This window comes from Dipodomys merriami, unplaced genomic scaffold (genome assembly GCF_024711535.1).
Source record: "Dipodomys merriami isolate MVZ:Mamm:240054 unplaced genomic scaffold, mDipMer1.0.p SCAF_78, whole genome shotgun sequence".
NCBI classification, from domain to species: Eukaryota; Metazoa; Chordata; class Mammalia; order Rodentia; family Heteromyidae; genus Dipodomys; species Dipodomys merriami.
In genome coordinates this window covers 5,264,012-5,282,516 of record NW_027206379.1, presented here as the reverse complement: position 1 = coordinate 5,282,516, position 18,505 = coordinate 5,264,012, and the positions used below count along the sequence as shown (strand labels likewise).

At 60.4% G+C, this 18,505-nt stretch overlaps 2 protein-coding genes across 18 annotated transcripts in view; one reads left to right on the top strand and one right to left on the bottom strand.

Moving 5' to 3' along the window:
• Window positions 1-10,162, top strand: part of Brsk2 (BR serine/threonine kinase 2) — a 60,419-nt gene extending 50,257 nt beyond the window's left edge. For 3 of the 15 annotated variants that reach the window (XM_070009923.1, XM_070009921.1, XM_070009927.1), the window contains 5 exons: window positions 2,120-2,243; window positions 4,297-4,477; window positions 4,567-4,656; window positions 6,580-6,627; window positions 8,004-10,162. In XM_070009923.1, the coding sequence (XP_069866024.1) occupies window positions 2,120-2,243; window positions 4,297-4,477; window positions 4,567-4,656; window positions 6,580-6,627; window positions 8,004-8,221 (661 nt within the window). In that variant the 3' untranslated portion in view covers window positions 8,222-10,162. Of the gene's footprint in view, window positions 1-2,119; window positions 2,244-4,296; window positions 4,478-4,566; window positions 4,657-4,861; window positions 4,958-6,579; window positions 6,628-8,003 lie in introns of those variants that run through there. The other 12 variants (XR_011369219.1, XR_011369216.1, XM_070009924.1 and 9 more) reach the window with 8 other exon arrangements.
• A 2,857-nt stretch (window positions 10,163-13,019) lies between these two features.
• Mob2 (MOB kinase activator 2) overlaps window positions 13,020-18,505 on the bottom strand; it is a 66,946-nt gene continuing 61,460 nt past the window's right edge. For all 3 annotated transcript variants that reach the window (XM_070009977.1, XM_070009978.1, XM_070009975.1), the window contains exons 4-5: window positions 14,571-14,695; window positions 13,020-13,974 (exon numbers count right to left, since the gene is read on the bottom strand). In XM_070009977.1, the coding sequence (XP_069866078.1) occupies window positions 13,667-13,974; window positions 14,571-14,695 (433 nt within the window). In that variant the 3' untranslated portion in view covers window positions 13,020-13,666. The remainder of the gene's footprint in view (window positions 13,975-14,570; window positions 14,696-18,505) is intronic.

Genomic DNA, 18,505 nt, shown 5'->3' with positions numbered 1-18,505 from the left:
GGTTTGAACCTAGTGCTTCATGCATACAAGGCGCGGGCCTCATGAGCATGCCCCCAGGGGTTTTTTGTTCTGGTAGAGCCTGGGGCTTCTCCTTGGCTGGCCTCGGACTGCACTCCTCCTAAGGCCCCCACGTAGCTGGGAGTGTGGCCACGTCTGCTATGTGGGTTGAAAGGAGAGGTGGTTAACCCTGCCCTGTAGACTCCAGTTTCCATCCCAGGTAGCCTGGATTGAAGGTGTCAGTCACTTCGCCTGGACGTGGCCCTCTCTCCCCTCTTACTGGGTTTCCTAAACAGACCTGTGATGACCCTGCTTCTTGGAAAAGTAGGAAGAAAGGCACCGTTGCCTGAGGTAGCTGGCCAAGCCCCTTTGAGGATCCCCTCCAGGGGTCTTGTCCCCCACCAGGGCCTGCACCCCACAAGGGCCTACACCAGTGCAGTAGTCCAGAAACTCAGCACCATCACCCTGTCCCTCCTCCCGTGTGGGGAGCCACCTGCTGCCTGCTGCCCAGGCAGTGAGCGGGCCTTCAGCACCCACTTGCCTCCGTCTCCTGCAGCGCTGTCTGTCTGCGTAGCTGTCTGCCTCCTGGGGCCTTGGGTGGATGGGAAGGGCCTTCCGTGCTTTCAGGACTATGTGCAGTGTCAGACTCCTGTAGTTCCCGCCAGGCCTGTGGTCCAGCCATACGGACCCTGACACTTCTGCCAAGGGCTGCATCACCACTTGTAGATCACCAGGCTTTGGGGCGGCATGCAGGGTCCCACAGTGCAAGAGGCCTGGGGGTGGGGGGGGGAGGTTCTGATACGACATTGCACGTGGATTCCAGAACTGCCCCAGGGCAGGTGGGCAACAGCCTCGAGCCAAGAACTCTGCATACACGATGGCTGCAGGCAGCAGAAGCCTGGGCACTGGGCCAGCAGCCACGTGTGCCAGGTCGGCTGTGGTGATCAAACAGCTCCAAACACAGACACAGAGGAGGCGGTTAAAAGGGAGGTCCCTTGCCAAGCCCCGGGTCAGAACGGGAGGTGCCCAGCACAGAGCCCTGACCACACCAAGCGTGGCCATCGTGGCCCCCGACCACGGGGCCACTGCGGCCACTGCCCTCAGCACCTGGTCTTTGTGTGTCTCTGGCTGGAACCCGTGAAATAGGTGTGACTGGTGGGCAGCGGCTCTGTGTGCTCACTGTGGCCGCGTCTGCCTGCTGCCTCAGCCGGCGTCTGTGCTGCCGCAGCATGGGGCCAGCGAGGCGGCTGCCCCGCTGGGTGACAGCCTGCCTCTGGAGCAGGTCGCAGCAGTGGCTTCCGTGGGCCAAAGGCTTCGAGATGAGGGCCGCCAGGCTGTGGTGTCTCGGGCTGGGCTGGGAATGAACACCTCTCCACAGTTCCAGGTGCTAGACCAGATGAAGGTTGAGTCGATGCCACCTGCAGCCTCCTCAGGAGGCAGTGCCGGGCCGGGCCCCTGTGCCACCCGCTCTGCGCTGGCCGCCGGGCCGCGCTTGGGCCTCTGCGGGGATGGGGCTCCTGCAAACAGAAGAGAATCATGACTCAGGAGACAGTGGGGAGTGGACAGATGGCTGTGGGACAGGGGACCGACCGCACAGGGCCCTATGTGTCCGGGGCCCGCCACAGGCAGCCCAGGCTGGCTGGGCAGCAGGGGGCAGTGGCAGACTAGCACTAGTCATGTTCTGTGTCAAGCTGAGAATATGTTGTCAAACTAAGAAGGCAAATCCGGTTAAGTATAGAGTTACACAGACTCTGGTTCAGGGTTTGGGGTGGCTGAGAGGGATTCTGACCCTGGGGGCCGTGGAGGCTCCTGTGTTTCACAGGGCGGGGCACCATCAGCTTGGGCACAGCGTTCTTTATGTCTGTCTTGTGTATACTTAGGCACAAGCCAGGGTCCCTCCCTTCCCTTTCACTGAGTGTCCATCAAGTGCCCTCCAGACGTGGGCGGGGCGAGGTCTGAGTAGCAGGAAGCTGCTAGGGACAGTGGATGGACTGGTTAGGGCTGGGGTGGGGTTAGGGTTTGGAGTTGATGTGGCCGTGGCCAGGTTAGGGTGCAGTGGAGGGGCAGCCGTCAGAGTGACCAGACACCGCAACCTGGTCCTTACATCCCCTGCCCTGCCTAGGCTGGCCAAGAAATCCTGGTTCGGGAACTTCATCAACCTGGAGAAGGAGGAGCAGATCTTTGCGGTCATCAAGGACAAACCCCTGAGCTCCATCAAGGCCGACATCGTGCACGCCTTCCTCTCGGTGAGGCCGCCGGGGAGCCGGGTGGGCGTCCCCTGGACCGCGGGTGCCTGTGTCCCTGGGGAGCCGGGTGGGCGTCCCCTGGCTGTGGACCCACGTACCACGTGGACCGCGGGTGCCTGTGTCCCTGGGGAGCCGGGTGGGCGTCCCCTGGCTGTGGACCTGCGTCCACGTGGACCGTGGGTGCCTGTGTCCCTGGGGAGCCGGGTGGGCGTCCCCTGGCTGTGGACCTGCGTCCACGTGGACCGCGGGTGCCTGTGTCCCTGGGGAGCCGGGTGGGCGTCCCCTGGCCGTGGACCCACGTACCACGTGGACCGCGGGTGCCTGTGTCCCGGGGGAGTTGGACGGGCGTCCCCTGGCCGTGGACCCACGTATCACGTGGACCACGGGTGCTGTGTCCACAGGTGTCCCCTGGCCGGGCCCAGCGCACCATGCAGGTGCTTGTGTTGAGCTCGTCCTGGGCCTGCCTTCCTGGATAAGCAGGGCCCACTCAGGCCCTTGCCTGCTGGAGGCGCTGTGCTGCCCACAGAGTGGGGGGGCTGCCTGTGGGTGGGGGTAACAGAGGGGGTTCTGGGGGTAAAATCACCTGTAAGCAAAGGGGAGTGGGGCTAGGCTGTGACCCTTAGGACCTGGGAGGGCCTGCTGGCCCTCTGTGGACATCCTGAGGTCAGACTCTATTTCCAGTTTGCTGCTGCTGCTGCTGCTGCTGCTGTTGCTCTGTGTGTGTGTGTGTGTGTGTGTGTGTGTGTGTGTGTGTCCTGAGACTTGAACTCTGGGAGCTTTATTGCTCAAGGCTAGGGCTCTACCGCTTGAGCCACAGCTCCACTTCAGGCTTTTTGATGGTTAATCGTAGCTACGAGTCTCATGGACTTTCCTGCCTAGGCTGGCATTGAACAGTGATCCTCAAAGCCTAGCCTCCTGAATAGCTATGATCACAGGAGTGAGCCCCTGGTGCCCGTTTGTTCACTTCTTTATCGCATGGCAGGCAGGTTTTGGAGTCAGCCCCGCCCGGGGTCCAGTGGCCTGTGGGGGGCCAAGTCCAGGGCTTGGGCTTTCATCTTTTGGGATCTGAAGAGCAGGAAGGCCAGCACATGAGGTCCCCGAGACTCCTTAGGGGGCCGCTGTCCCTGTGAGTGCCACCCTGGCCTGTGCTGGCCCAGCCTCAGCCCACTGCCCAGCCTGCCATACCTGCCCCTCCCCCAGGACCTCCATGTGCTGATATGGGGTGCGGGGGTAGCTGGTCACTCCCAGGCCACCTCCAAACCCAGGGTGCAGCACAGGCACCCCTGTCCTGTTTTAATGAACACAGGTTTCCCTGTCCTGTTGTTCCTATGGCGCCCCTGTCCCTGTTGTACACAGGGTTACACAGGGTTCCCTGTCCTGTTGTAACGAACACAGGTTTCCCTGTCCTGCTGTTCCCACGGCGCCCCTGTCCTGTGGTACGCAGGGGCCCTTGCCTTGTTGGGCTCTCTGCCCTGGGCCTCTCAGAGCACCTGTTGAGGCTCAGATGTAGAGCCCCATGAGGTTGAGGATGGCTGTGGAGCCCACAGGGCCTGGGGGTGGGAGGAGACCCCCAGCCCCCGGCAGCGCCTGCTAGCATCGCCCCACCCCTCTACCGCGTCACCAGCCAGCCCGGGCCTCATTTTGTCCTTCAGGCTGCCCAGTGTTGTGCGCGCGTGCGGGGTGACCCCGTCTGCGTGGTGCAGCTCGCGGTCAGGGCGGGGGCTGCGGGCCTGCCCATTTGGTAGAGTAATGGGACTCATGGATGTGCCTGGCTCACGTCCCACGGACAGCCAAGGCCTGTGGCCCTTTCGGCCACTCCCGCTGCCCAGGGGCAGCCTGATGCCCCTCTGTCCCACCTCCCACTTGGTGTATGTGCCCCCCCCTTCTGTAAGGATTCCTGTGGCCAGGAGAGAACGCAGGGCTGGCGCCCTCGGACCCGCGCTGGCCAGGCTTCCTGGCTTTGCCCAGCCACCTGGCTGGCAGATCTAAGAAGGACAGAGGGCTGGGGACGGGGACCCGGGTGCCCCAGGCTGATGCCACCCACACCCCGCAGATCCCCAGCCTCAGCCACAGCGTCATCTCCCAGACAAGCTTCCGGGCTGAGTACAAGGCAACGGGCGGGCCAGCCGTGTTCCAGAAGCCGGTCAAGTTCCAGGTGGACATCACCTACACCGAGGGCGGCGAGGCCCAGAAGGAGAACGGCATCTACTCGGTCACCTTCACCCTGCTCTCAGGTGAGCCCCGCCCCCAGCCCCGCCCCCGCCCGCCGGCCCCAGCGCCACCCTCCTCCTCCTCGGGCCTCACCCCCGCCCCGTCCCCGCAGGCCCCAGCCGCCGCTTCAAGAGGGTGGTGGAGACCATCCAGGCCCAGCTGCTGAGCACCCACGACCAGCCCTCGGCCCAGCACTTGTCAGGTGAGGTGGGCGCAGTGAGGGCCTGCGTCCGTGAGCGGGGTTGGCGGCGTTGCGTGGATGGGAGGTATGAGGACCGAGCATGGCTCCCGGCTCCTCGGCCCGATGCCCGCCTCCCTGCCCCGAGCCGAGCTGCTCGCAGGGAGCAGGGCTCGCCCCGGGCACAGCGGGCGGCAGCACACTGAAAGGCACCTCTTGTCCACCGTAGAACCGCCCCCGCCAGCGCCAGGACTAAGCTGGGGCGCTGGGCTTAAGGGCCAGAAGGTGGCCACCAGCTACGAGAGTAGCCTCTGACGCTGGCAGGTAAGGTGCCCGGCCTGCTGCCGGGGCGGGAGGGCCGTGGGCAGGGCCTCCAGCTACAGCCAGGCTGGCCGTGAGGGGGCACCGCCTGCCCCCTCCTCCGTCCTGGTCCTGGACAGGCCAGTGGGCCCCGCATTGAGGCCCGCCCCTCAGGGCCCCCTGCAGCACTCCACGAGGGCAGGGGCTCCCTGTTTCCCCACAGCGCCTGGCCACCCACAGCCTTACCTCAAACTGGAGACGGCCCAAGGCCTCAGCCAGGCCCACCGCAGGGCCCTTGGGAGGTGCCGGGGCCGCTGGGCGTCTGGTGGGGCTGAGGGCCTGCGCACGCTCACAGGCCCCCTTGCTCGTCAAGGGGTGCCCTGGCCGGCGGTGTGCACGGGGCTGCTGTCACATGAGGGTCTGGGGGATATGAAGAGCGGCCCGAGTCCAGCCTCCGAGCCTCACGGCCGGGGGGTCTCCAGGGCTTCACTCAGCCAGTGTCCACAGCAGGCCTGTCAGGTGACCTGCGGTGCGCGCAGGGTCCGGGAGGTCCTGTCCACCCATCCCCATGCTCATTCCATCCTCATTCCATCACCTGCGGGTGTGCCCAGGGGGCAGGGGCAGGGCGGGGCCAGGAGTCCTATGGTGGGAGGAGGTGTGGTCAGCTGGGCCTGCTTTGCCCTTGGGAGGTGCCAGGCCTCCGTCTTAGAGCAGAGGAAAATACCAAGGAACTGCAGCAGGGCTGTGGAGGAGATGGGGACCAGGAGGCCCAGCCAGCGACTGAGGCTGGGCAGAGAAGCCTGGAGCCCAGGGTGGCGCCCAGGGCCCTCCACCTGCAGGGCCGTCTGTGCACTGCTGCTCTGCTCTGAGGGGGTCTTGGACCACCCACGCCCTGCCTGCCTACGTCGTCACCCCCAGCCCCTGCCCGCTCCCAGGCGTCCCAGTGAGCAAAGTGTGGCCCGTGAAGGACTTGGCTGTGTCTGCCCTGCCAGCCTGGCTCTGCCGCACCCGTCCAGAGACTGTTGGGTGCCCACTCTGAGCCTCATCTGTTTCCTTGTGGGCCTGGGGCCCCCAGTGGGGACCGTGGCCCTGCACGGTCTCCTTGAGGCCTAGCCAGCTCTCTTGGGCCTCCTGGCACACTGGACACAGGTCCTGTGCAGGTGTGCCCTCTACCCCTCAGCTCTGTAGCCACCCAAGGCTCGGCCCCTCCCCGGCTGGGCCTCTGCCAGCACTGACACACCGAAGCCCAGCAGAGGGAATGGGGCAAGGAAGGGGGCACCAAGAGGAACTGAGGGGCGAGCGGGAGCCAGCGTGCAGAGGCACCTGCTGCGCGGGCATGGTCCTCAGCCTGGGACCAGGCCGCACCCAGGCCTCCAGCTGACCACGCCTCTCCTCCTGGGGCCTGCCCTTAGCTCCACCCCTTAAGCCAGCTCCACCTTAAGGGAGGGCTCAGGGACAGGCCCCACCCACAGGAGCTCGTGCACTCCTGGCTCTGCCACCCCCTGTGGCCTGCCCCCTCCAGATGAACTTGTCCACTCCTGGCTCCGCCCCTCTGTGGCCCGCCCCCTCCCAGCCGCCGCCTGTGGGTGGAGAGCGGGCAGCCTTTTTCACTCTCTCCCTCCCTCCTTTCTCCATTCTGTGCTCCAGACACCACTAACTGTATGGAAATGATGACGGGGCGGCTTTCCAAATGTGGTAAGAATCCCCACGCTCACCTGGCACCTGGGCCTGCACCGCACTGCTCTCCCCCACAGCCTACCCTGGCCAGTGCAGCCCTGCTGGGCGGGGCTGGCTTAGGCCCCCTGTGTATGCACAGGCCCCTGGGCACCTGCCACCCCATCTTCTGCCAGAAGCAGTCTCTGTCACTCACCCCTTCCTGGCAGTCTTTGCCTGTCCCCACAACCAGGAACCTCTAGGGAGCCCAAGGCTTAGGACAGGAAGGGCTGGCCAGGGTCTTGAAGTAGGTGCTGATCTGGCCTCAGGGTAGACTGTCCACCTGTCACTCCTGGCAGGAGGAGAGGCTTGTTAGAAAGGGGAGGAGCCTATCAGGGAGAGGAGGGGCCTGCAGGAAGGGGAGGGGCCTGTCAGGGAGGAGGAGCCTGTCAGGGAGGGGAGGGGGCCTGTCAGGGAGAGGAGGGGCCTGCAGGAAGGGGAGGGGCCTGTCAGGGAGGAGCAGCCTGTCAGGGAGGGGAAGGGCCTGTCAGGGAGAGGAGGGGCCTGTCAGGGAAGGGAGGGGCCTGTCAGGGAGAGGAGGGGCCTGCAGTGCTCAGGGTGGAGGTGGAGGTTTTTGTTTGTTTGTTTTTTGTTTTTGTTTTTTTTTTCCGATACGGGATTTTGAACTAGGAGTGGAGTTGAGGTGGGCATCTGCTCCAGAAGGGGTGGTCATCCCATTTTTGCCCCATTCTTCCTGCCTTCTGGGACCAGGAACCTAGACTTGGCTACCTGTCCCCAGTCCCCTCACCTGCCCACCATGCCTGTCCATCCACCCATCTTTCCACCCATCCATGCACACATCTTTCCACCATCCATCCATCCATCCACTGCTGACCTGTCAATGCTGGCTCGGGGCCAAGCTCTGGCCATCCTGGAGGTGTGGCAAGCACGTCTGTCTTCTTCTGGGCACTGCTTTGGCCTCCCCATCCCCGGGCGGGCCGTGGAGCCTGGGGCCGTGACCCCAGCTTGGCGTTGGAGGCAGACATTGGGGGTCTTGGTCCTTGAGCTGCTGCTTCCAGGGTGGGAATGAGCGAGCCAGCTGGCGTGCAGGAGGCTCGGCGGGGAGGGGAGGCCGGGGGCCTTCAGGGACAGGCCTGTTGGGGGAGACCTCCGTTTTCAGGAGCCCCGGGCCCCCATGGCCGCTCCCGTGCCCTGGAGTGAGGGAGCCTGCTGCCGCCTGCCACCCGCTTGCTGCCTGCCTGTCCCCCCGCCCCCCCCCCATCTCAAACCTCATCTCGCTGGTTTCTTCCTCTCACCAAGGCCCCCTTCGTTCATGTGTTTGTTTGTTCTCTTTCTCTCCTTTCCCTCCCTCCCTTTTTTCTTTTCTCTCTCTCTTGTCTTCTGTTCTGTGTACCCAGGCAGCCCATTGAGTAACTTCTTTGACGTAATTAAACAACTTTTTTCAGACGAGAAGAATGGGCAGGCGGCCCAGGCCCCCGGCACACCGGCCAAGCGGAGTGCCCCCGGCCCCTCGGGCGACTCCGTGGCCGCTGGCCCTGGAGGGGACACCGAGTACCCGATGGGCAAGGACATGGCCAGGATGGGGCCGCCCGCCGCCCGCCGTGAGCAGCCTTAGACCCTAGTCCCTCCCCAGCACAGCACTGACCGTGGCTGCCACCGCCGCCGTGGTGTGGACCCAGACCACACCCGCCCGCTCTGACGTTGTCTCGAGCCAGGGAGGAGAGGAGAGCGGCGCCCGGGCGCGGCCTGTGTCGCACTTGCTCTCTTTTCTCTCTCTCGGTCTCTGTCTCTGCCTGTCTCTGATGACGTCGCTTGTTTCCGCTCTGATACCAGGAATTATCCTGAAAAGTTAACATGTCACCTCCACGTGGCCATCCTCTGCTCCGTGCGGACACTGGCTGACCAGCAGCTGCTGTGGACCTGCCCTCCGCCCCGCCGCTGCTGGGCACAGCAGCCTCTGCTGCCCGCCGCCTCTGCCCACCCTTGGCAGCTCCATTTGGCCCAGTGGAGGAGCACCCAGCTCCCGGGAGAAGCTTCCTGCAGCCCAGCTCACCCGGACTCCCAGAGCCCTCGGCAGCGACAGCCTGCCCACAGCCTCCAGGGCGGGCCCCCGTGGGAGAAGTGGGAAGACCGTGCACCTGCCTCAGCACCGCACCCAAAGGCCTCCTTGCCACCTCCCTTCTCTGCACCTCGGCCTCCCTGCCTCCTGACTCGTCCGCATCCATTTCCGCACCGCCTTGCTGGGGTTGTGGGTGCTCCTGGCTCTTGACCATCCTCCCTGGCCGAGGTGGCACAGAGAAGCCTGGACACAGCAGAGCTGCCCGGGCTGTGGGGGCTGGGCCCACATCAGTATTATTTATTTGCTGTTTTAATTTATTGAGTCTATTTCTCCGTTCTCTGTTCAGGGAAGGGTCAGAAACAGTAGTGCCCTCCGTCTGTCCGTCTGTCCGTCCATCTGTCTGTCTGTGTGTGTTGGGCAGGGTGGGTCCAGAGCCAAGGTGCCCTTTGAGGATAGAGCCGTCGGGGCGGGGGAAGCGGGGAACGGGCCGGTGGGTGCAGCACTGGCAAGCTACTGTAAACTTAAAGAATTCCTGCAAGCTATTTTTATAAACGTTTTTTTTCTTGGTTGTTTTTGGAAAAGGGTGTGTGGGGGAGCTGCTGGGGCAGGGCTGGGTTTGTGTTTGGTTCCTCGCTCCTGGTTATTTCTATATACATATACATATATATATATATATATATATTTAAAGATCGATGCGGTTAGCCAAACCCAGGTTCTGTTTTATTACTGCCTAGAAGCAGCTCCAATTCCACATGGGGGTCTGGGGCGTCTTCCTGTTGTGAGTGGCTCAGCCTGCAGCCTACTGGTCAGCTGTGCTTGAAGGGGGTCTTGGTTTCGTGTCTCTGGGAGTGAAGGGTTAGAAGCCCCCAAGCTGGCACCACCCCCAAAGGATGGCAGGGGCACCTTGGGGCTTTTTTTTACGTAAAATGAAAAATGTTAAAAAAAAAAAAAAAAAAAAAAAAAGAAAAAGAAAAACAGAGCGAGAGTCCGCCGTGTGCTCTGCAGCGTGTGTCCTGTCCCCGGCGTGGAGGAGGGTGGCCCTGTGCCCGGCCCCCATGCCCGCTGGCCGCCAGGCAGTCCCGCCTTGCCTCACCCATCTCCAGCTTCCGTCTGTGTTCTGTTCTGTTCTGTTTGCCGGCCCAGGCCTGGGGCTGGCCGGCGCGGCGCACGGCACGGCCGCAGGAGGCCGGGCGGCAGGTTTGATGCATGCCCCCTCCCCCTCATGTATAGATTTTAATACTTCTGTTACATTAACCTCTACCACAGGCTGAGATTTCTATACGTAAAAACCAAACACCTGTAAAGCAAAGCCACGCGGTACGCGGGTGGGGCCGAGGCAGGACGCTGACAGCAATACTCCGCCGGCTTCCTCTTTTGTACCCTGGACACACAGGACTCACCCAGGCGTCACGGAAACGGACAAGCCCCACGCGGTGTACCCCTGTCCAATAACTGTGAGCAACTTCAGTTCTGGAACAATAAATTCCTCCATAAAAATGCGTGCCACGAGGTCTCCGTCTGGGTGAGGCATGTGTGGAGAGGCGCCTGGCATGTCCAGAGTGGCCTGTGTCCCACGTGGCCCCCTCCGAGCTGGGCCCCGCTGCACAGAATGAACCCCAGCCTGCACATGTGTCCTGCGGGCCTTGACTGGGCCTTCCCCATGCTGTGTCCCCTCCTTCCTGAACCTCACCGGGGGTGGGGCCCGGGGGGCAGTCCAAGGCCAATGCTGGCAGAGATGAGCCTGCTCTTCCACACACAGCCAAGGCCTGGTGGGGGCCGCCTGGGACCTGGGCCTCCCTTGGGGGCCCCGGGGGGCAACACGCAAGGCTGGCGGGAGAGGGTCCCAGCTGCGCTCTGGACAGCCAGAACCCTGGGTCTGTGCCACACATTGGCCTAGTTGCCCCTCTGCTGCTGAGGCGTGCGCAAGTCCAGGTCCATGTTTGAGGGGCAGCCTGAGCTCCCCTGAGCCTCCAGTCCTCAGGAGTCGCCCTGGAAGCTGCCCACCATGTATATGCAAGCAAGGCTGGGCGACCTGGGCTCGGGCATGCCCACGCAGCATGCTGGTGCTGGTGCAGGGCCGTCTCTGCCCTGTGGGCGTCTGCTAGCCCCTCTCCCGGAGATGCCAGGGGCTGTCCTTCCCTCCGGTGATAACCAAGCACCGGTCCCCAGCACTGACATGTTTCCTGGGGCAGGATGGAGGACCCTGCACTAGGAAGTGTGTGCCATCCCGCCAGGATGGCAATGAGAGGCTGAGACAGAGGTGAACCTAGGGCTCACAGAGCCAGAGCTCAGACAAGGAGACACCACGGTCAGTGGCAGGTGGTGACCACAGCTCCTGATCATGGCCACTGTGGCACAGTGGCTGCTCAGTCAGCCTTTGCTCTCTCCTTAGCCAGCGGCGGCCCTCCCTGTCAGCCCTGACCCCATCCTCAGACGGCCCTGACTGGCCACCTCCATGTCCCTTCTCCACCACCAGGCCTCCGAATGGCTTTCTGCCCACATGGAGAAAACACCTGATGTTGGGTTGATCAGAAGCCTAAAGCCCCTGCACCTTCTACCCCGTGCTAGAGCAGCAGTAGGTTCTAGAGTTAGGGCACAGCTGGCAGTCCTGGATGCGGCCAGGGCTGTGCCCACCACTCGAGCAGCACCGGGGACCTCACGCTCTACCCTCCTCCTGGCACAGGCTGGAATGGGCTCAGGGAGGAAGCTTCCTTGAGGGCATGAGTTGGCTCGGCCTTGTGGGTCTCGCAGCAGGGCGCCTTCCGGGTGAAGGAGGCAGGCCCATGGGCCACTGTGCCAGGAGGCCTGCACAGATGGCTGGTGCTGCCTTCACCAGCTGCCACCGCCCCGTGGCTCCTGGTGGGCATGGGTCCCTCCTACTCATCTCCACACAAAGCCCTCTGCCATCCTCCTGGCCAAGCAAGAAGCCTGGCTACCCACCTCCCCACACCAGGAGCCCCAGTGGGCTGCCTGGCCACGTTCCTTAATGCACTGAGCAGGAAGGACGGCCACCAGGCCAAGCCCAAGCTGCCCTTGCTGTCCCCGTCCTGAGGTCCTGAGGCCCAGCCTCGGCGGGCCCTGCTCTGGCTCCCACACCAGCCCCAAGTGGGGTCCAGTGGTCACGATGCCTGAGGGGCCTGGGGTCCACGCTGAGGCAGGGAGTCTCCGCAGCCTTGGGGAGGGGACGTGCGGCCCCCAGGGCTCCAGCCTGAGGTTGAACCATGGTTAGCATTGGGGATGCAGACTAGGCTGGCTTTGAGCTCAAAAGCTTCCTTTGCCAGCCCCCCAAATGCTGGAGTGACAGGCATGCATCACACTCTGCACTGCAAGGAGATTCTAAGCTGTCCCCAGTTAACCTAGGGCAGGAGACAGCGAGCAAGCTGAGCGAGCCCGGTGGGGAACCGGGGTGGGGCAGTGAATGCCCCTGGCTTCCTGACTTCCTGCTGGGTGGAGGCAGCAGGTGGCTGGGGTGGTGGGAAGAGCTTCCCCAGCTGGGGTGGTGGGAGGAGCTTCAGCTGGGGTGGTGGGAGGAGCTTCCCCAGCTGGGGTGGTGGGAAGAGCTTCCCCAGCTGGGGTGGTGGGAAGAGCTTCCCCAGCTGGGGAGGTGGGAGGAGCTTCCCCAGCTGGGGTGGTGGGAGGAGTTTCCCCAGCTGGGGAGGTGGGAGGAGCTTCCCCAGCTGGGGAGGTGGGAGGAGCTTCCCCAGCTGGGAAGGTGGGAGGAGCTTCAGCTGGGGTGGTGGGAGGAGTTTCCCCAGCTGGGGTGGTGGGAGGAGCTTCCCCAGCTGGGGAGGTGGGAGGAGCTTCCCCAGCTGGGGCAACTGGAGACAATAGTCCTGGGCAGCTGGTCCCAGGAAGGTGCAGAATAGGGGAGGGGCCTCCGGCTGGGTGCCTTGGAGCGGTGAGGGGCTAAGGGGTGAGCGGGAGGGCTAGGTGAGTGCCAGGCCAAGGCGTGGGGGGGGCTGCAGTTCACGCATGGAACAGCTCTCAGAGCAGCAGGTGCAGCAGGCGGCCCTCGGGGCCCAGGACCCCATGCTCCGCATTCTGTGCTGACCAGGCCAGGCCCTTTTCCCCTCATCCCCTCTAGCCTACTAGGGCCTGGGCCACAAGAGGAGTGAGTCGTGCAGCAGAACCCTGCAGCAGAGCCCCGTGCGGGGCCGGCCAGCACCCCTCAGCAACCTCCAGCCAACCATAGCCCTTCCTGTTGGATGAATACACCACCAAGAGAGGAGGTCCTGGTAGCCCACAACGGGTGGTAGTGCCCACCCAGCCTGGGAGCTAGGGGACACGCAGGGCCACCCACAGGGGGTATGGCTTGCAGGCCGGCAGGAGTAGCAGGCTGAGGACACACACAGGCTCTGACCTGAGAGAATTCTTTTTATTACGACTGAACAGATGAACTAAAGCGGATCTCGGCCTTCTGCTGACAGCTGCACCTCCACACAGGGCCCTGGCCTGTCCCGGCCCCTTGCTGGCCCTTTGCACGGCAGGCCCTCCCTGGGTATTTTAGAGGCAGCAGGAAGGGGTGGCAGGAGCAAACAGGAGGTGTGGGCCTTCCCGGGTTACCCCAGGCCTCCCCATCCCAGACTCTGAGCCACCCACAGCTAGAATGAAGGCAAAGTGGGGGCGGGGCTGGAACCAAAGCAGAGTGGAACCTGGAGCTACAGCCCCCCACCGTTTCTTTCAAAGCGGCAGAGCACCCAAGGGAGGGGCCGGGGAAGGAGGGCCACGTGGAAGACCCAACAGGAAAACCCCACAGAAGGAAACTCAGTCCGATACATGGGTGTTGAATGAATGAATGACTCCCAAGGCTCTTCGCTACACACCACACTCATCCATCCAACAGGGAAGGCAGGAGACGCCGTGGCCACAGCGCGTCGGCGGGCCCACGCTCGGCGCGGCTCGGGGCCTGTGGCCTCGCCACCAGTGTGCCCGGTGTGCGCACACGCAGACGCAGACACAGCTGTCTCTTCGCACATGTGCACCCTGTCCGGCCCCGGGGCCTCATCTCTCCTTGACGTGGTTCTGTGCCCCAGGGGCCCCGCCGCCGGCCCCGTCCCCAGCGCCGCCCCCTCCGGGGACGCTGCACAACACCTCCGTGAGGTCGTCCATGATGGCTGTCTCTTTGGGGTCGAGCAGGTTGAACTCTCGGGCGAAGAGGATGAAGTGGACGTACAGAGTGTTCAAGTGTCCGTGCAGCTCGAGGGCCAGCGTCTCCTTGAAGTGGGCCCAGTAGATGTGGCCCAGCACATGGAACAGGTACTTGCAGATCTTCTTCACCAGGGACTCGAAGGAGCTGGGGAATTCTCTGCCTGGGGGGAGGCGGGTGTCACAGGTCTGCGTGGCCACACTCCTGCAACTGGGCATCTCCAGGGCTGGCCTGGAACATTTGGGCCTGCCTCCCACCCGCACCCCCAGCCCTGCGGCCCTCACAGGGCACACCCTGGGCCAGGGAGCCACAGCAGCCTCGGCCCCACAGGTGCTCAAGTGACACCCACCTGGGAGGGCGCACTGGCAGGATCTCTGCGTGGCCAGGGGGGGAAGGGCTGGCCCACAGGAGGCCAGTGGCTCTCAGCTCCCTGGGCTTCCTGAGGGACTGCACAGGGCTCCGTGGCTGAGACTGGGGAGCCCCTGCTCGTGAGTGTGCTCACTCGGGCAGCTCGGGACCAGTCTAGGTTCCACCAGCCCCAGAAGCCCTAGCAGTGGACTCTGGTGGCCTCACCAAGCAGGGCCCTGTCATGGCTCCATGGTCCCAGAGTGGGAGGCGGTCAACCTGAGCTTAGCCCCCTCCTTCACAGCCAGGTCTGCTGCTGCCCTCCCCCGCACCTGCACCTCTGCCTGGGCGCACGAGCCTGGCAGGCAGGATTAAGCACGTGCCGGCCGGTGCTGGCCATGCTCTCAGACGCACCGTATTTCGTGGGGAACACATCCTCGTCCGTCACCAGCTTCTGTACAGAGCTCATGACGAAGTCCACGTACTGGGGAGCTGTGCACTTGACCTTCTTGCCCCGCTCGTCATACCAGTAGTACTGTCTGTGGGGACAGAGAGCAAGGTCAGGCTCGGCCGGCCCTCCTCCCACCCCGAGCACAGCATGGGGCCTGTGCAGGCAGGAGGCATGCCCCGCCCCCCACGGATGGGTAGAGACCTCCCCACAACGGAACAACAACCAAGGAAAATGCAGTGGCTGCACCGCAGCCATGTGTAGACAAAAGTGTGGCCATGGTCCTTTTCTTGACTTCTGCACAACTTCAGGTTTATTCTTTCAAGTGAATGGGCCCAGAGCAGGGCCTGGGAGGCAGCCGAGGGCCTGGTGGGGGCTGGCTTCCCCCACTGGAAGCAACCCTCTCCTTGGGTGCTGCAGGCCTGGCCCTGGGTGCTCACCTCAAACCCCCAGTCAGTGCGCAGGAGGCCAGTCTTCCCGTTACCCCGGGTCCCAGGCAGGCCAGGGTCATGGGCGTATGGAGGCCATGAGCCTCAACGATACAGACTCACAGAACCACGACCTCGCTCTGCTCAGAGTGGGCGCTGCACCAGGCACCCGGCCGGTGGCCTGCATGTGGGAGCTTTGTCAGCGAGGGGTCAGGTCACGGCTGCCGGGGTCTGGCTGTGCAGGGGGACGCAGCAAACGTCACAGACGCAGCCTCTACGCACTCTCCCCTGGTGAGTGTGTCTGCCTCTTTCCCAGTTGGGGAGAGGAGGCAACCGTGGACCAAGCTGTTATTCCTGTGTGGGTTTCCGTGCTGGCACAAGTTCCTATTGCTCTGGAGCATATCCGCAGGCTGGGATGTGCTCCATTTCAGGAGGCTCTGCCAAACCCCTAGCAGTACAGGGCACTGCCCATCTGTATCCCCCAGCAAGGCACGCTGCACATCCTTCCCGCCACTGGGGCTTGCGCAGGTGCTGGCCAGGGTGCAGGGGTGCTGGCTGGTGCTGGCCAGGGTGCAGGGGTGCTGGCTGGGGAGCAGCAGCATTTCAACTTGCATAGCTGATGCTGCGCATCTTCTCACTGGCTCACTGCCACATCTACGTCACTTTGGTGATCTTGTCAAGCCCTTTGCTCTGGAATCTGGGTTGGTTTCCTATTGGTACAATGTGAGCTCTTTATGTACTTTGGATACTTGTCCTTTGAGTAGTATATGAATCACACAACACACACTTCCTCCCATTCAAGTTTCTCTTTTCATCAACGGGTTGCACTTTGGTACCACGCCCAAGAGCTGTTGGAGTACTGGCAGTTCTTGAAACTTTCCTTCTAAACATCTTACAGTCTCACATTTTTCTGCACAAGGCATGAGGTCAGTGTTCTTTTCCCTTCTCCTGAATAATGGTGGCTGTTTTCACAGCAGCCATTTGTTGGAGTCTGTCCTTTCTCCACCGAATTTCTTTGGCTATTCTGTCAGAATCTAAGAGCCATAGGGTAAGCTTCCTTCTGGACTCTGTTCTGATCACTGATCTGTCGTCTGTCCCCTCACCAACACCACACTGTTATTGTGGTTTGGTAGTAAATCTTAAAAGTTGTGGGACTCCTCCAAGTTCTCTGTAACAGAGACTATGGTTAGCTTAAATTAATTGGCTAAAATCTCTGCTGGGCTTTTGATGGGGTTACATTAACCCAATAGATGAGTTTGGGGCAGAATTGACATTTTTAGTAAGCTGTGTCCTCCAATGCATGAACTCAATGTTTCACCAGTTATGGAGGGCCTCTTTGATTTCCTGCATTAAAGTTTCCAGGGTACAAATCTTGTGGATGTTAAGTTTATACCTAAACTAAGTAGCTCACCATTTCTCTGACAAATTAATTTAGGTTTCCAATTTCACATAATATGTAGAACTGTGTCTGACTGTGTCTGACTGTGTGTGTGTGTGTGCGCACGCGCGCGCGTGTGCGCGCGCACGTGCTGACCTTGCTAAATTTACTGATTGAATCTTTGAGGTTTTCACAATCATGTAGGGAAATTTTATTTCTTTATTTCCAATTGGGATGCTTTTTATTTCATATCCTTGCTTTACTGTACTACTTACTGTAAGTTGTAGAATTTTGTTTTCTAAAGTACCATTCATTTAGTCCCAAGTTGTAAGATGTACATGCATGGAAAGAATCTTTACAAAGCATCTCGCATCGTTGGCTTTGTAAGGCTACTGTCCCATCCTTATACTGATAACCTCTATCTTCTTTTTTTTATCTTTGCATCTAAAGTTTCACCAGTTTTGATCTTTCACAGAAATTGTATTTTGGTTTCCTTGATTTGACCTACTGCTTTCAGAAGTCAATTTTAGTGATTTCTAGTTTGGCTTTAATTATTCCAACTCTTTGGGAGTGTGCTAATTCCCAGGGAGAGATATTTCTCTATTACTGATGTCCGGTTTTCCTCCATAGCAGTTGGATAACTTATGTAGTATGCTTTCAATTCTTTAACATTATTCTGTGAGGACTGGGAAGGTGGCTCAGTGGTAGAGTGCTTGCCTAGTACGCATGAAGCCCTGGGTTTAATACCACATAAACAGAAAAAGCCAGAAGTGGTGCTGTGGCTCAAGTGGTGGAGTGCCAGACTTGAGTAAAATAATCTTAGGGACAGCGCCCAGGCCCTGAGTTCAACCCCAGGACTGGCTAAATAAATAAAATTCTTCTGTGAGTTAGGACATGACACAGCTTGGAGAGTGACACCGGGGAGCCGGGATGTCCCCAAGTGCTGCCAGCCAGAGGTGTGTCACGGGTGGATGCTCTGGTGGGTGCTCGGTGCAGGGTGCTGCTGTCTGAGGTATAGGCAAGGCCCTGGGTTTAGTCGCCGGTAGCAAAATAACTTAAAAAAAAAAAAAAAAAAAGGTTTTGGTGGGGATGTCCAGCCTGTGGGCTTGGGGCTGTTTTGTATGTGGTGTTTGTGATGTGATGGTTGTGCACGGTCCTAGAATGATGGAAATATCCAAGGGGCCCTGTGGCCTTGGCAGAAGAGAAGTTTCCTGTCCGGCAAGGCTTGTGTTACTAGAGAGGTTTCACGTGCTGCTTAAATTTTCTAGTATTAACCAGTCTTTTTTTTTTTTTTTTTTTTGTCAATTGTGGGGCTTGAACTCTGGGCCTGCGTGCTGTCCCTCAGCTCTTCAGCCCAAGGAGAGTGTTCTACCAATTGAGCCACAGCACCACTTCCAGTTTTCCGGCAGTTATTTGGAGATAAGAGTTTCACCGACTTTCCTGCCCAGGCTGGCTTTGAACAACAATCCTCAGATCTCAGCCTCCTGAGTAGCTAGTATTACAGGTGTGAGCCACCAGTACCTGGCTTTATTCAGTCTTTTATAGTTATGTTTTCTTTCTTTCAAAGTAATACTATGAGTCGTATTTTGTAATGTCATTCATTCCTATGTCTTAGTGGCATTTCCTTTATAAAATTGATGAGGTTCACTAAAAAGCAGTGATGTTTTCTAAAATTTACCTTTTTTCTTGTTTCCTCACTTTTTTTTTTTTTTTTCAGTCGTGGGTCTTGAACTCTGGGCTTGGGCGCTGTCCCTGCGCTCTTCAGCTCAAGGCGAGCGCTCTACCGCTTGAGCCACAGCGCCACTTCCGGTTTTCTAGTGGTTTATTGTAGATAAGAGTCTTACGGACTTTCCTGCCCAGCCTGGCGATCCTCAGATCTCAGCCTCCTGAGTAGCTAGGATTACAGGCATGAGCCACCGGTGCCCGGCTTTGTTTTCTCATTTTGTTTCTAGCTCTTAAATATGAAATATTGTTAAGAATTAAAAAACAAAAAACAAAACAAAGGCCAAGTGTACCTTGTGAGGTTGCTATCTATGAACCAGGATGCTCTCACTAGAACGGCCCTGAACAGTGAGAAATGAACTTGTGCTGTTCA